The 17204-nt window shown below is 48.8% G+C and overlaps 1 protein-coding gene across 1 annotated transcript in view; it reads left to right on the forward strand.

Moving 5' to 3' along the window:
* Positions 1 to 4340: 4340 nt before the first annotated feature.
* SF3A1 (splicing factor 3a subunit 1) overlaps positions 4341 to 17204 on the forward strand; it is a 213310-nt gene continuing 200446 nt past the window's right edge. Inside the window, exon 1 of the mRNA XM_086943206.1 lies at positions 4341 to 4536. Coding sequence (XP_086799332.1) covers positions 4489 to 4536 — 48 coding nt within the window. The 5' untranslated portion in view covers positions 4341 to 4488. The remainder of the gene's footprint in view (positions 4537 to 17204) is intronic.

The following is a 17204-nucleotide window of genomic DNA, read 5'->3' on the forward strand; positions in this document are numbered from 1 at the left end:
TGCAAAGTATTCCCTCATCTTACACAGCATTAGTTTGAAGATTTTTTTTTTACAGCCTCTTTATAGGTACTTTTTGCTGAAAAATTATAAGACTTTCTCCAACAGCGCTCTAACTTCTTATAGATGTTCTTCTCCAATTTGAGTTTTTGAGTTTGGTCGAGAACCAAGAGGCTGAAGGTTTAGGTTTCCAGGAAGTGGTCAGTCCATACCTGACGCAAAGGATCCTCCACTCTAAGGTTTTGAATATTTGTAAAAATTAAGTCCAGCATATGGCCCGCTCTGTGGGTTAGTAAGGTTACACGCTGAGAGAGGTTAAGGCTATCTAATGTTGATGTTAGCTGGAGAGCCTGGGGCAGCTTGGATCATCAATATGTAGGTTGACATCTCTTAGAACAGTAAAATTGGCATATTGCAGTGACAACTGAGCAATAGTATCACAAAGTTTTGGCGTACAACTGCTGAGGCAATCTGGTGGCCTATTTAAAGTTTAGCTATTAGATGACATTGAATAGTCTGAATTATTTTAGCAAATTTTAGTTTTAAAAACAAAAAACGTATTTTTGTTTGTTTCCTAGACAGCATTAGTGATGCTGGGTCATGTACTATATTACAGTCTCCAAACTTCAACTTTGTCAGCCTCCACCCACATCATATTTCTCTAAAGTGACAGTATGTTGTAATTACAGTGAGCTGATCATCGGTCATTTGGGGGTATGACATCATTAAGTTTGGAAAATTCTACCTTTAGGCATCTACCCACCCTTGGATCCACTGCTCTGATATCCTTCGGAATCAAGTTTGCGCTATATAAAACTTTATAACGAAATAAATAAATATACTTGAAAAGTCACATCTTAGAAAACAACCTCTCCCTAAATGACTATGTCAGCAAGCTAACTAAGTGAACATCCTATTAACCCCATTTGCTCAATAAACTAAAAATTAACACTTCTCATACAAACTTCGATCTGTATTGCAGGCCCTAGATCGCAACGATCAAGCTGGTGAACTTTGAAGGCCTTCCAAACTCTACCACAAAGTCCTTCAAGCCATACTTCATGGAGAAGCTTAGCTAGTTGCCAGAGAAAAGTAATCTGATCACACCTTCCCCATCTTAAAGTGCCTCACTGTCTACCTCTTGAAGGAGAAGTGGACGTCAAGACTGCATGCTTCACACATAAAGCAAAGCACACTATTTTACATCCTTACCTGAAATAGAAAGTCAAGCCGACAGGTGGTCAATGAAATACGAAAAGCAAAGATCATCTAATTCCCAAAGTCAAGAAATCCAAAACCATAAAACAGGTTTCCCATGCCTTCCTCATTGACTGTGGAACTATACTACAGACTACATATTACTAAATCCTAACCTTGGTTTCAGGAGTGACTAAAAAAAAATCTCTTCAGACGTTAGTTGACTGATTCTAGTCTAACTCCTCCTAATATTCTTTTGAACCAACATAGTCCTCAGTTTACTGGAAAACACTGTACCTGCACTCTTTTTTCTATGCTCTTAGCTCATTGCTGTGTGCTAATGTTGCCCATTTTCTTCTGTAACTGCTCTGTTTTCAATTGTTAATTATAAAGAGCTGGACTGCCCTATGGTTAAACTAATAGCTTCAAATAAATCATTGATAAATACATTATGGCAAGAATTCCAGAACAGATAGCTGACAAGAGTTTCCCTTATCTACAGTGTATCTTACACTTAATCCATATTACAGAAATATATTCTTTTGCCTGCAAATACGGTTAGTTATTCATCACAACACTTCACTGGAGATGTGGCTGGGAGTTAACAACACGCACATACAGCAACATGTAATTTGCATTAGAGCACAAACTCAAAGGCCTTCCACTGTTCATTTTCACTTTCTCAGCTCTGCATCCTCCAAGGCACACTTTTCAATTCTTGAACATGTGTCACTATCTCACCAGGAGCGATATTCACATTCTCACCCGGTGTTGTACCTTGATGTTTTAATTCTTTAGACTTCATGGTTCACTTGTTTCCTTCACCTCCATGTTCTTTTGCATTCCAACGTCTTCCTTCCTCATCATTTTAAACAAAATTCCTTCATTCTAACTATCTCAACTGAACCATGAGGCACTGGGTGACTGGCCCATGCTAGGTTCCTTGCTGTCTGGTTCCAGTCCAACCCCTCAAGTAAGGTTAACTGTAACCTCTCTTACAATACCAGATTCCATTGTTCCACAAGTCCATTACTTTGTGGGTAGTAGACAGACGGGTGAATGTGTCTAATTTATCTGCACTTCAAAAATTCTTTAATTTCTCTTGAATCCAACTGGAAACTCATTTTTAGTGACTGGTTTTCACATAAACCAATCCATAACAAATAAAAAATTGAAATATTCAACTACTACTTTCGTGTTAATCAAAGTAACAATTTTTAACTCTGGCCAATTGGAATAATAATCAATTGACATAACCTCTCCTTCCGAATGTGCCACTAATTCCCAAAATGTACACAGCCATTTTTTTCCAGAGGTTACTTAGCTAGGAAAGTCAGTGACCAATAATGAATGATAGGAAGGCTAATGTGGTGCTGCCATGCCACCATGAGAAAGTTAAGCAGAACGGAATTAGGAGTTTGTAATGTGAATGTTAGATGATTGTTGAGGTTAACTAGTACATAAGGTTGAGTTGTGCATGTTTTGTGTTACTTTGAATTTGGTGGGCGTGGGTTATTTTTTCACGTTGGGTTGAAGATAGGTCACTGTAGAATGTGACAAAATGAAATGTGGAAAGTTCTACATGGTGGAATTATTAAAAGAACTCCAAAAGTGGCACTTGGCAAAGTTTCTCCTCCTTCACAGTATATCTTGTGCTTGTTCAACATTGAAGATTATTTTAAATGTGACAATGAATGGTTGTTCACCATAGTACTACACAGCACCTGACTCTTTGATAAACCAAACAGCTTGATTGCTTGGAGTGAAGTGTATACTACTAAACGGAGGAGCACTTGGTGAATTCCATTTAGGTGGATTGCAATCAAAGTGTAGCATTTCCCAATCCATCAGTAATCCATCCACCTTATTCTTATTAAATATTTGACAGATGAATTTCTGGATTCCTGCTTTGACATACAATCGCCAAAGTTATTTTATGTTGTGTTTTCAACACAAATAATTACATAAAAATGCACACCATTACACATTTTAAAGTTAAGTTCCATAAAACTTTCAAGTAGTATAAACAATACAATATGGTTTTCACTTAAGAGAAAGGAATATGTTGCATTCAAACTTCTATGTAAGTAAAAACCTAGTTTTCATCACGCCCTAAAAGAAAAAGATAAAATAAATCGAACTGGATAGCTTCCAATTGAGTCTGCACCACGTTTTAACAAGCACATGCCAACATTACCACCCCAGGTGAAGAATATCCTGGGCATGTGAAATACCCCCAATTCCAATCGTTAAGTAGGTTGGTTTCATACACCGATGTAAGTGGCGAAATTAATTTAGATGAGAGGAAGGTGCTTGGAAAAGTTGAACGAAGGACGGTGCATGAGCGTTAAGTTGGTGAAACTGAACAATGGACGTAGGGAGGTAAAGTGTGGCGTTGGAAAGATGTGGCTGAGATTCGGCAACGAATTGGTGATAGAGTTCGCAAAGAACTGCGCGATATAGGATGCGCGCACCCACCTGTACCGTCTTCCCGACTGGCGGTGTACAAATGTTGCTATGGAAACCGTAATCATACTTGCGCATGACGTAAACATGCTCCACATGGATCACAATGAACAGAGCGTAGTTGCACTTTGTCGTTTACAAACGTTCGTCTTTTGTGGTTTAGTAACATATTTCTAATAAGGAGTTACAAACACAGACGTTTAAAACGCCATTCGTTGCCTTCCAAACTGTATCTGAGTTCAGATTTATTTTAAGAGCTAGTGGGTGAGAATGATGAGAGGACGTAGTCTGGAGATACAGTTGTCCTCAGGGTATGTCAGAATTCACGCTATTACCCATCGAGCATTGTTAAGAAATACGCAGTATTTTATTAAAGCGATTTAGAACCTAGAATTTCAAACATGAGATGGAAGTTATAAATACTTAATAGTAAATAGTAACTTGTATTTCCACTGCTACTCTTCAGAACATGGCCTCCAATGACAGCCACTTTTGTTCAATCCTTCGTTTAAAATGTCAGCATTCTAGTTCTTTGTTAGAATTGTGTGGCTTTAGTCTTTCTGCTAGGTCGATGAGTCTCCGCTTCCCATGCTTAAGGCCCTCTTTTGTTTCTAGTCTATGTTATTTGGCTGAGTGGACGCTGAAGTCTTTTTTTCCTGTCTAACTTTATTGCTGGATATGCGTTGTATCCATGTCCCTTTTCGATGTCTACGCTCGCTGTTCGGTTCCTTCAAGCTCCCGATTCCTTATAGTACGGCCTAGTAGTGTACCTGCCGCTGTGTACGTTTAGTCGTACCCGGATCAGGGAGCGGCAGCACCAACCTCAGGATGCCTGCCGGACCCATGACCACCCTGCCCGGGGCAGAAAACAAACCGGTATGGACACAGCTACGTCAGATAGATGAGCACAATTCCCTGGGAAGGTGTTTCATATATTGATCTCACGAGACTAATTTGGAAGTTTTAAGAATGCGTTATAGAAAAGTGTATTTGTAATGCGAGGGAAGTTTTGAAAGGGTGGTGGTATGAAGGGCTTTGGCTTAGACCATCTAAGAAGGTAGAAGTATGACCAGCTGAGCGCTGGACTGTGTTCGAGCGTGGCACGCTGGCGAGGTGGCAGAATGTGTGGGTTGAAATCGTAATTTGACAGCATAACGTACCTGCCAAGTTGTCACTTTGCTTACGGGTGACGATTCACTTTGCTTATGTGTGACATCAGGACCGGATTTAGGGCAGTGCGACTGGTGCGGCTTCACTGGGTGTTGACTTGGAGAGGATGGGGGTAGAGGGGGGTCTCTGATCTAAGAGGGAGGGTGTTGTAGCAGATTTCCTTGTAGAATTCGTTTATAGGGCAGCATTAACAATGTCAAGATAACGCTTGTGATTAATGTTCCAGCTAGAGAGAGAGATCGGGGTTTTGTCTAGTGGCAGTTTTGACTCGCCATAAAGTAGCGCAGAAGAGTAAATGCCTGCTGCAAAGAACAGATCTGCATTTCATGTGGATAGCTGAGTGGATAAGTAAAGCCAGCCTTTACCAGAGCTTTAAAACAAATGAAATGTATGTGTGAAAGTGCTGTGGAGAGTTGAGGGGCACTTTTGCGGGTGTTACTGAAGGAATCCGAGGAGGAGGTAATCAATCATTTGTAAAGCGCACTACATACCCGCGAGGGTCTCAAGGTGCTGGGGAGATGGGCGCTACTGATCGAACAGCCAGGTTTTGAGTATCCTCCTGAAGGTCAGCAGGTCCTGGGTCTTTCATAGGCTCAGTGGGAGGGTGTTCCATGTCTTATCGGCGAGGAGGTAGAAGGATCTCCCGCCGGTGGTTGTTATTCAGATGCACGAGTGAGCGGTCGGTGGAGCGTAGTTGGCGGTCAGGGATGTTGAAGGAGCGCCGTCTGTTGAGGTAGGCTGGGCCGGTCTTGTGGAGTGCTTTGTGTGCGTGGATGAGGAGATTGAATGATATCCTCTGGTCGACGGGGAGCCAGTACAGGTTTCTCAAGTAGGCAGTGAGGTGACCGTGTCGTGGTACATCGAGGATTAGTCGTGCCAAGGCGTTTTGGATGCGTTGTAGTTGTTTGATGAGCTTGAACGGGGCTCCTGCCTAGAGGGCATTTCCGTAGTAGTCTGCTGCTGATGAGGGCTTGGGTGACTGTCTTTCTTGTATCTGTCGGGATCCATCTGTCTTGCGGAGCATGCAGAGGGTGTTGAAGCAGGAGGAGGAGACGGCGTTGACTTGCTTGGTCATTGAGGGCGTTGAGTCGAGGATGATTCCCAGGTTTCGTGCATGGTCGGTGGGGGTTGGGGCTGCCCCCAGTGCCGTCGGCCACCAAGAGTCGTCCCAGGCTGAAGGATTGAAGCAGAGGATTAGGACCTCAGTCTTGTCCTGGTTCAGCTGCAGACGGCTGATCTTCATCCTCTCGGCGACTGCCTTCATTCCTTCGTGGAGGTTGGCTTTGGCGGTGTTGGGGTCCTTGGTGAGGGAGAGGATCAGTTGAGTGTTGGCGTAGGAGATTATATTGAGGTTGGGCGAGCGGGGCCATGTAAATGTTAGAACAGTGTCGGGCTGAGGGAGGATCCCTGGGGTACGCCGCAGATTATCTCGGAGGCTTTGGAACGGAGTGGGGGAGGCGGACGGTCTGGGTTCTGCCGGAAAGGGAGGAGGTGGTCCATTCCAGAGCCTTTTCTCGGATCCCTGCGGCGTGGGGGCATGCGCGTAGAGTGCCGTGGAAGACTGGGTCGAAGGCGGTGGAGAGGTCTAGGAGGATGAGTGCTGCGGTCTCACCATTGTCCAGCAGGGTCCTGATGTCGTCGGTGGCGGTGATGAGGGCTGTCTCTGTGCTGTGTATGCTGCGGAACCCTGACTGGGAAGGGTCCAGGATTCTGTTTTCTTCGAGGTATCGGGTTAGCTGTCTGTTGACGATTTTCTCGATGACTTTTGCCCTGGAAGGGGAGCAGAGAGATGGGCCGGAAGTTCTTGAGGTCTCTTGGGTCTGCCGTAGGTTTTTTGAGTAGGGATTTGATCTCGCGTGTTTCCAGCTCTCTGGGAAGGTCGCGGTCTTGAGTAAGAGCTTGATGACGTTGTGCAGGTGGGGTGCGATGGAGCTGCTTGCTTTGTTGAAGACGTGGTGCAGGAATGAGTCTGATGGAGAGCCGGAGTGGATTGTGCTCATGGTCTTAATGGTGTCATCGACGCTCACGCTGGCCCAGGCTAGCAGGGGGTTGCGATCGATGGTGTGCGGAGGGTCTGTTGTGTGACTGTCTGTTGGGGCTGTCTGGGTGTTGAAGCTGTCGTGGATGTCTGCTATCTTGCGGTGGAAGAAGGTGGCGAGGGATTCGCACAGGGCTTGCGACAGCGGGATGTCGTTGGTGTTGGAGCTGGGGTTGGAGAGTTCCTTCACGATGTTGAAGAGCTCCTTGCTATTGTGTGCGTTGTTTTCGAGGCGGTCTTTGAAGGAGGTCCTCTTGGCTGCCCTGATGAGGTGGTGGTGGTTGCGGATGACGTCCTTCTGTGCTGCGCGGCTGTCCGGAGTTTGTTCACTGTGCCATTCCTTCTCTAGTTTCCAGCAGGTTTGCTTGGAGGCAAGGAGTTCTGGGGTGAACCAGCTGGCCCTCTTGCTGCTGTCTCCGTGTGGGGGTTTCTTCAGCGGGGCGAGAGTGTTGGCGCAGTCCTCGATCCAGCGTCTGAGCCTGTGATCAGTGTCGTCTGTGTTTGAGGGTTCGGTGGGTGGGCTGAGAGCGAGGTTTGCATGTAGTTGGTCTTCAGTGATTTTGCTCCAGCTGCAGCTGAGGGTATGTTGGGTGCAGTGGTGTTTGGTGGGTTTCTGGAAGGCGAAGTGGATGCAGCAGTGGTCGGTCCAGAGGACTTCGGTGGTGTGGCTGACGGAGACGTGCGGGCTTCAGGAGAAGACTGGGTCGAGCGTGTGGCCGGCGGAGTGGGTGGGCGTTGTGACGAGTTGCTTCAGCCCGAGGTTGGCGAGGTTATCTATCAGGGTTGTGGAGTTGTTGCCATTGTTCTCAAGGTGAAAGTTCAGGTCTCCGAGGAGGATGTAGTCGGTGGAGGTCAGGGCTTGCATGCTGATGAAGTCGGCGATGGAGTCGCTGAACCGGGGAAGGGGGGGGTCGGTAGACTAGGGTGCCTCTGAGGGTGGAGTTAGGGTCTGTGTGGATCTGGAAGTGCATGTGTTCGGCGGTGCAGAGTGTGTGGTTGGTGCTAGTCGAGACCCTAATGCTGTTCTTGTGGACAATGGCGATTCCTCCTCTGTCTCCGTTGGTGCAGTCTCTGCGGGGATAGCTATGGCGATGTCTGGTGCGGAGGAGTCTTTCTACCAGGTCTCTGTCAGGAAGGCGACGTCCAGGGATGTTGTGTTTAGCAGGTCCCAGATATCAATGGCGTGTTTGCATGCGGAGCGAGTGTTCAGTAGTATGCATCGGAGATGGTTGAGGTCTTACTTGGCGGGTGGTTCGTCGGCTCTGAGGCTGGTGTAGCTGCAGTTCCGGTCATGGGAGGTGGGTGCCAGAATAGACTGTTGCACCGGACGCCACCAGCGCTAAAGCCGGCCCCGTGTAACCATCAGTATGTTGTGCCATATTGGTTCCTTTTTACTGACTCTTTATCACAGGTAAAACGGCTTTCGAAAATTACCACCATATGTCCAATATGATGGTAATATACAGTTTTTTCAGCATTCGTTTTAGGCAGTGCGAAAATTGGGATGTAAAATAAACCCGTGTGGTAATAGCCCGCTGCAGGCATTTTGGCACAACCACGACATTTGCTGCCCCTGAATCCCAGATCGTGGACAGTGTGATGTGGTTACACTGATGGGAATTACTTTAGCCTCTAGAGCCAGCAATGCCTTACCTCTGTCGCGTAGTCATGCTAAAGTAGTAGTTCCCCAAGGTATCTGGACACAACATGAAGAAATCCTAACATATCAGTATCTGTGTCCATTCTTATCCCACTAATGTTGTGTATGTGTATATATATATATATATATATATATTCATTCATATTCGCACACTCCTTGGGATGTCCAACTTGCAGGTCGCACTTACTCCCGGATGGGTGGTTCATTATAACACTGCACGTGTTGGGCTGACCAGGTGCTTTTAAATTAAGACTAACTGCTGCCCATACCTTTTGAACGCTGTGGGGAAGGCGCACACAGGACTGAGTGCGACCCGCAAGTTGGACAACCCAAGGAGCAGAATGTTTAAGCGGCAATCCTGCCGCTGGGTCGCACCACCTCGGTAAACGGGGGTCACGGGACCCGTCATTTCAGAGAGTCCCGCAATTGAGACCTGCGCGATGGATCGAGGGTAGCAGCGGAGTCTGAGGCTCATGAAAGAGCCTTGGGATTGAGCATTCATAATAAGTGCATCCATTCAGGACTTAATAAATGGACTACTTCTCCCACAAACACTACATGCAGTGTCATAATGAACTGCCCATCTGGACGCACGATATAGGTGAAATCGGGATGAAGGTAACCGTCATGCACTTTACTGAGTGCCCCTGAGGAAGAAGATTTCGATATATATATATATATATACCGGGAGGCGAGACCGTATGTTTTCCGGTAGGGAGCGTCCTCACAATATGAGAGTATGCCCCGTTGTCTTGCTGACTGAGAAGCCTACGCCCAACATAATTTGGATGGAGCCTGGCATCTCACAACACCACCAACACACTAACACGAGGAGAAGCTACTCTTCCCTCGCTAAATTGATAGAGTAGGGTATTCCCCCACTTAATTATCCCCACACATAAAGGGGGTTAACTTATTTATGCCCTGAAGAAAGTCCGGGACCTTTATGGCCACCTAAGGACTGAAACATGTCGGCACTTCACTAGCGTCATAGGACCATAAAAATCCTTGCAAGACCCATTTTACTTTATTTTTAACAACCCAACCAGACCCATGAATAAAGGGAAACCTGGGGTCTGATTGAGGTATTTTATTTATATCCACTTGCCTTCACGATCACAAGAGCTTCCCAACACTGTGGTTGAGCCCACCCTGACCTATAGGAGTCTGGGTGACCCGATGATGAAGCATGACACCACTAGGGTGTGTGAGGGTAACTAAAAACAACTAATGTTGCCCCTCTTCCATCACATAGATATGATTAGCATATCATACACATCCCTAGTGAGTGGGTGTTTAATCTCACCCTATTCATAAGTTCCCTATTTCCAGTTGCGCTATCTACATTGATCCAGTGGGTCTCATAGTAGGTCTCCTGTGGAGTATTTGTTGTTGTAAAGTATTTGTAAGGGAGGACGTACTCCATATACCCTCTCATACCCTTAGGGACCTCTGAATTAAGGTTACAGAGGCCCGTTTTTGTTCGACATTTGCACTCTGAGAGTGTCAGAAAGTCTGCACTGGGGGCACATTTGGTGTCCCTGTGCAAAGTCAAGCTCAAACCAGTTCTGTGAGCCATTGGCTCCTGCTCTGGCACGAAACTGGAGAAAGGACATGGGTGTAGCCACCCCTCTGTCCTGCCCCTCCCCTAGGAGGGTCCACATAATCTTTCCATGGGTATAAAGTGGGTTACCCGGCTACAGGACTTTAGATTTTACCTGGACCAGATTTGGCTAAGAAGAAACCAAGTACTTCGACTGCCTGCATGACGCTGGACGACTGAAGAATCTCCCTTGGAGTAAAGGAGTTACTCCCCTGCAAAAGCAGGCAACTAAATGCATCTGACCAGTTTGCTTCTCCCGAGCTCCTGAGGACTCTGAAGATTTCAGCAACACAGGAGGTTGGTTCCCGAAGGTCCCTGAGGTCGATCTGCCCTCTCAGCAATTCTGAGACCAATATCTCTAATAGTAACCGTGCAACCCGAATCCCTGTGCACCACGTTAATTGCAGTTGCATATGCTTAGTGACGATTCCCAAGCTTGTGCATTGGACTCCATATAGTCCTGACCCAGAGCAGTATTTGCACCGAAGATTTACGGCCTCCCTTTGCAAACTTGCTTGAGGTCTCCTCTTGATCCTTGGTCTGTTGGCCTGTGTGTCCTGGCGAGGGTCACCTTATTTGTTGTTGGTCTTACCTGGTTGCTTCAGACGTGCCCTGACTTTCAATGCTTGGAGAGTCCCCCGGACCTTACTGGTCCACACCTTAACCTGTTTCCTCTGACCGCATGGGTTGCATTTGCCAAGGCATAATGGTGTTCCCGCTGGATATCGACCCCTCAGCACTCGACCTCCTTCGTGGGACAGCTCACCTCCGGATCCTGGTCGTCGATGCCGTTTCCTGGTCCCCATGGCTGCAGGGTCAAGCAACCCTTCTTTTCTCCTGAAGCACCAACACCTGTGGGCATTCGACCACTGAGCCCCTGGTCACCTGAAGTGACCCAGACTCTGTACCCTCTGCTTTCAGGTTCCTCTCACCTCGAATCCAGGCTTAGATTCCACCAGACACTCTTCGCCATCCTGGCAGCAGTACTTCTTTGCAGCTCTCCATTGAAAACAACTAAGGTTTCCAACACCACTTGACCCCTATGGACCAGGCTCTTCTGGGATAGGTAACACTGGTACTTCGGTACTCACTGGTGGATTGACTTTAGAACCTCCTTTGTTCCAAAAGGTTTGCTTGATTTCCTCTTGGAAGTGTCCTTAACTTGTACATTTGCAACCGTGACTTTCCCATAGAGTTGTATGGAGCATTAGTCCGTGTTTCTTCACTGCACCCGTCCTCCGTGGGCTCCCTCCGTCACCCTTCTGGGTTGTTCCTTGGGGTCCCAGCAATTCTACGTGCTCTAGGCACTGTGTCTAGTCAAGTCGTTATTGTTATACCATTTTTAGGTCTCGCCTGTCGATGCGCATGCGCATCGAGCAAGCGAGAGTATTGGGACTTATCCACTCTTTACCTAACTTGCAAGGAATCGTGGCGATTCCTTGCAGTGCCCGTGACTTTTAAGCTCAATGCGCATGCGCATTGAGCTTAAAAGCGCGTGCACGTCCGTCTTGGTTTACCCGCTCCGCCCCCTCCCCTTCCCGCCGTGTCGCATTTCTCCTCCCCCCTCCCCTCTCTTCCCTCCGTCTTGTTTGGTTGTCCCTCCCCTTCCCGCCGTGTCGCATTTCTCCTCCCCCCTCCCCTCTCTTCCCTCCTTTGCCGCAGATTGAATAGAAACTATTGGTTTAAAGTGGCATATATTCTGGAAGTACTACAATTTAAGAAAGAAAAAAAAGAACACTCACTTGGCACAAGTCCTACTGTCCATGAATTTGTATTTTTAAAGTGCCTTCTGATATTTCTGCTGATACTTGGCTTTAATAGTTGATATACTGAAAAGAACCCTAGAAATGGGCCTTTTTTTCCCCTTCATTTGCAATCCGTGGAAAAAAAATACAAAGAGGAGAATCGCAGCACTCTATTAAAATTCTAAATAAATAGATGGTTGCGTAAGAGCTTTCCTAGTAAACTGCTTGTGTGTTTTCTGTTTTTGGCTGGACAGTACTGTTTCTAAGCCATGTTATAACGTGCATCGGGCTAGGAATTAACTAGTCTGACACGAGGGAGACATACTGTTCTCTGTGGCAAACGCAAGGAGCTATCTCGCCAGCTTTTTAAAAGGGGCACCTTAAAGAAACAAGTGCACAACAGTACTGAGTATTATTTAGGATGGAGAGAAACACAAACAACGATCAAAATCTGCAAGACGCCTTCATTCACAGCAGCACCGTGTATACCAGCAACACTTTTAAATGCATTAAATCCTATATGTCTTCGCGTTAAGCCAATAAACGTTCATTGTGCTACATTCTGCAGCTGGAAAAAATACAAACAGCACCCTTCTCCTCCCCAACGACTCACTTTACCCTCCAACTTTGGAAACAGGATGTAAACTCATGGGTGCCTGTTAAATCCATCTCCCAGACCCAATTTTCGGTCACACTTACCGGCTGAATGGAGCTGGCCACGAGTGTTGTGCTGCTCCGATCTCGTGGGTGTGTTGTGCCTATCTCCCACCTTCCTGCGCCTGTACCCCACCCCCCTTTTCCCCCACAACAACCCTAGCAGGTCTAGCCTCACACCTCCCTAACAAACCCCCTTCATGTCGAGCAGTTGTCGAAGCCCCTCCCACTGACAAATGGGGCACGAGGCCTTCTGCCTCCCTAAAACAAACACACATCAAAGACCGCCCCTTCAAACAAGCGGTTTCCTGGACGGGTGAAGAAATAGGATGAGGAGAGGAGAGACATGGGGGAGGGGGAGCGGGAGGGCTCGTGCAGGCACTTGATTATACCAACACGAAGACTGCGCTGCACCTCGTGCCACATTGCACCTCATTAGCACTCTCTGGAGCGCCACCTGGCTCACCTCACCGCCGCTGCGCTGAAGGCTGGAAGTAACACGGCACAAACGCACTCAGTGGGGCCGGCCTGCTGTTTGCACAGCACCTCGTGTACACAGACAGCCTCAGGGCGCTAGATATGACAGACCGCGTCCACGACAAAAAGGGAAAGCGTCATATGTCCATAATTAATTTACTAATTCCAGAATGGGTTTATCGTTCCCAACATGTGTGTCCATGTGGGCACAGATACGAAAGCAATGTCAACTCCCTTTGAAGGAAAGACCTGACACGAGGAAGCAGACAACCTGAGGAAACTCAGACAAAAGACAACTGGAATGAGAGGGAGCTGGCAGACTTGTTACATTATGTTTTGGGGATTTGTAGAGTGCACAGCTCAACCAAGACTGAAAGGTTTTTTGGTCATATTAAATGTTTTGGATTTTATCGTCATTAATATGTAAACACACACATGAATTGACTGTGTATTATTCATGTTTAGATTCATTTTAGCTAATACAGCCTGCATTTTAAAATAGCTAACGTCCGGTTGCCATTTTGTTACAAAGGCGTGCGCATTTTTTTATGAGAGAAGCTAAAGTACGTATTATCAAACACAATGTATTTTGTTTTCATTCCAGTGTGAATTGTTTTCTTTTACGCGATAACTATAGAATGACCTATTTAGTTGCACCGGTACACCTGCAGAGTACAAGCTAGTATAACGAATCTTGTTTTGTAGCAGATAACTAAGTGTGAAGGACGTTTAGAGAAGCTGTATTTGGGGGGCTACGGAGCTCTACATGTTATCTCTATGCTTTAACCTGATTTGAGCGTTTTATGGGAACCGTGAGTAGGTGTATCAATTGTTAGATTTGTTGATTTAAGCGAGAGCAATGTACAAGATAGCTCAGAAACTTTTTGCAGACATGCTTTGTCCACTTTTGACATAACTTAGAGTAGAGTAGGGATTAGTTAACTGTTCCCTTTGAGGTGACTGTATGATAATTCATCCTCTGGCTTATATTGTATCACACTCACCCTCACCCTCACACAGTGCTCACAGCCACCAGTCAGCCTCCGTCCTCGGTGCCTCCACACCATTGTTGCTGCGTAGCAGGATCGGTACAGCGCTGCCACCTCACCTCTCAATGCTGTAGGTCAGGGCGCAAGGTGCGTGTCCCAGCGGCCACTCCAGCATTCAGCACCTCCTCGCCTCACCGCCTCGGTCTGCCTCTCACCTTCGCCGGCATCAGGCCTCCGCCCGCATCCCATAACTGCCATCTTGGGAGCGTAGTGCACCACAGGAAGGTTAAGGCGATCTCGCCCTCCAGACTTCTCCCCCAGGACTGCCGCCTCCGCAGTTTTCCGCTGCGAGTCTGCACGCCGAATCGCCTCCCAGCCGCTCACAAACAGAGTGCACATCTCCCGTTGCCGCAGCCGGTGGAAGTCTCCCCCTCAGTGCGCTGCCGTCATTTTAGATGCGCAGCGCCCAGCGCTCAATCGGGTGATTTTGCTGCACTTACACCCTTGTAACAGCACCAATGCGCCCCAGCAGCAGTCCAGCTCATGCACCAGGATTTCCGCAACCAGTTTTGCAGTAAGGGGCCACCTTAGAATCGCCAACCCCTCACCCTCACTCACTCACCCTCAACCCCTCACCCTCAACCCCTCACCCTCAACCCCTCACCCTCACTCACCCACCCTCAACCCCTCACCCTCACTCACCCTCAACCCCTCACTCTCACTCACTCACCCTCACTCACCCTCAACCCCTCCCCCTCGACCCCTCCCCCTCAACCCCTCCCCCTCAACCCCTCCCCCTCACCCTCACTCACCCTCAACCCCTCACTCACCCTCAACCCCTCACCCTCAACCCCACACTCACCCTCAACCCCTCACTCATCCTCACTCACCCTCAACCCCTCACCCTCACTCACCCTCGCTCACCCTCAACCCCTCACCCTCACTCACTCACCCTCAACCCCTCACCCTCAACCCCTCACTCACCCTCGCTCTCACTCAGCCTCAACTACTCCCCCTCACCCTCACTCACCCAAAACCCCTCACTCACCCTCACCCTCACTCACCCTCAACACCTCACTCACTCACCCTCACTCACCCTCAACACCTCACCCTCAACACCTCACCCTCAACACCTCACCCTCAACACCTCACCCTCAACACCTCACCCTCAACACCTCACCCTCAACACCTCACCCTCAACACCTCACCCTCAACACCTCACCCTCAACACCTCACCCTCAACACCTCACCCTCAACACCTCACCCTCAACACCTCACCCTCAACACCTCACCCTCAACACCTCACCCTCAACACCTCACCCTCAACACCTCACCCTCAACACCTCACCCTCAACACCTCACCCTCAACACCTCACCCTCAACACCTCACCCTCAACACCTCACCCTCAACACCTCACCCTCAACACCTCACCCTCAACACCTCACCCTCAACACCTCACCCTCAACACCTCACCCTCAACACCTCACCCTCACCACCTCACCCTCACCACCTCACCTCACCCTCACCACCTCACCTCACCCTCACCACCTCACCTCACCCTCACCACCTCACCTCACCCTCAACACCTCACCCTCAACACCTCACCCTCAACACCTCACCCTCAACACCTCACCCTCAACACCTCACCCTCAACACCTCACCTCACCCTCAACACCTCACCTCACCCTCAACACCTCACCTCACCCTCAACACCTCACCTCACCCTCAACACCTCACCTCACCCTCAACACCTCACCCTCAACACCTCACCCTCAACACCTCACCTCACCCTCAACACCTCACCCTCAACACCTCACCCTCAACACCTCACCTCACCCTCAACACCTCACCTCACCCTCAACACCTCACCTCACCCTCAACACCTCACCTCACCCTCAACACCTCACCTCACCCTCAACACCTCACCTCACCCTCAACACCTCACCTCACCCTCAACACCTCACCCTCAACACCTCACCCTCAACACCTCACCCTCAACACCTCACCCTCAACACCTCACCCTCAACACCTCACCCTCAACACCTCACCCTCAACACCTCACCCTCAACACCTCACCCTCAACACCTCACCCTCAACACCTCACCCTCAACACCTCACCCTCAACACCTCACCCTCAACACCTCACCCTCAACACCTCACCCTCAACACCTCACCCTCAACACCTCACCCTCAACACCTCACCCTCAACACCTCACCCTCAACACCTCACCCTCAACACCTCACCCTCAACACCTCACCCTCAACACCTCACCCTCAACACCTCACCCTCAACACCTCACCCTCAACACCTCACCCTCAACACCTCACCCTCAACACCTCACCCTCAACACCTCACCCTCAACACCTCACCCTCAACACCTCACCCTCAACACCTCACCCTCAACACCTCACCCTCAACACCTCACCCTCAACACCTCACCCTCAACACCTCACCCTCAACACCTCACCCTCAACACCTCACCCTCAACACCTCACCCTCAACACCTCACCCTCAACACCTCACCCTCAACACCTCACCCTCAACACCTCACCCTCAACACCTCACCCTACCCTCAACACCTCACCCTACCCTCAACACCTCACCCTCAACACCTCACCTCACCCTCAACACCTCACCTCACCCTCAACACCTCACCTCACCCTCAACACCTCACCTCACCCTCAACACCTCACCTCACCCTCAACACCTCACCTCACCCTCAACACCTCACCTCACCCTCAACACCTCACCTCACCCTCAACACCTCACCCTCAACACCTCACCTCACCCTCAACACCTCACCTCACCCTCAACACCTCACCTCACCCTCAACACCTCACCTCACCCTCAACACCTCACCTCACCCTCAACACCTCACCTCACCCTCAACACCTCACCTCACCCTCAACACCTCACCTCACCCTCAACACCTCACCTCACCCTCAACACCTCACCTCACCCTCAACACCTCACCTCACCCTCAACACCTCACCCTCCACACCTCACCTCACCCTCCACACCTCACCTCACCCTCAACACCTCACCCTCAACACCTCACCCTCCACACCTCACCTCACCCTCAACACCTCACCCTCCACACCTCACCTCACCCTCCACACCTCACCCTCCACACCTCACCCTCCACACCTCACCTCACCCTCAACACCTCACCCTCCACACCTCACCCTCCACACCTCACCTCACCC

The sequence above is a fragment of the Lissotriton vulgaris genome, chromosome 11 (genome assembly GCF_964263255.1).
Source record: "Lissotriton vulgaris chromosome 11, aLisVul1.2, whole genome shotgun sequence".
NCBI lineage: Eukaryota > Metazoa > Chordata > Amphibia > Caudata > Salamandridae > Lissotriton > Lissotriton vulgaris.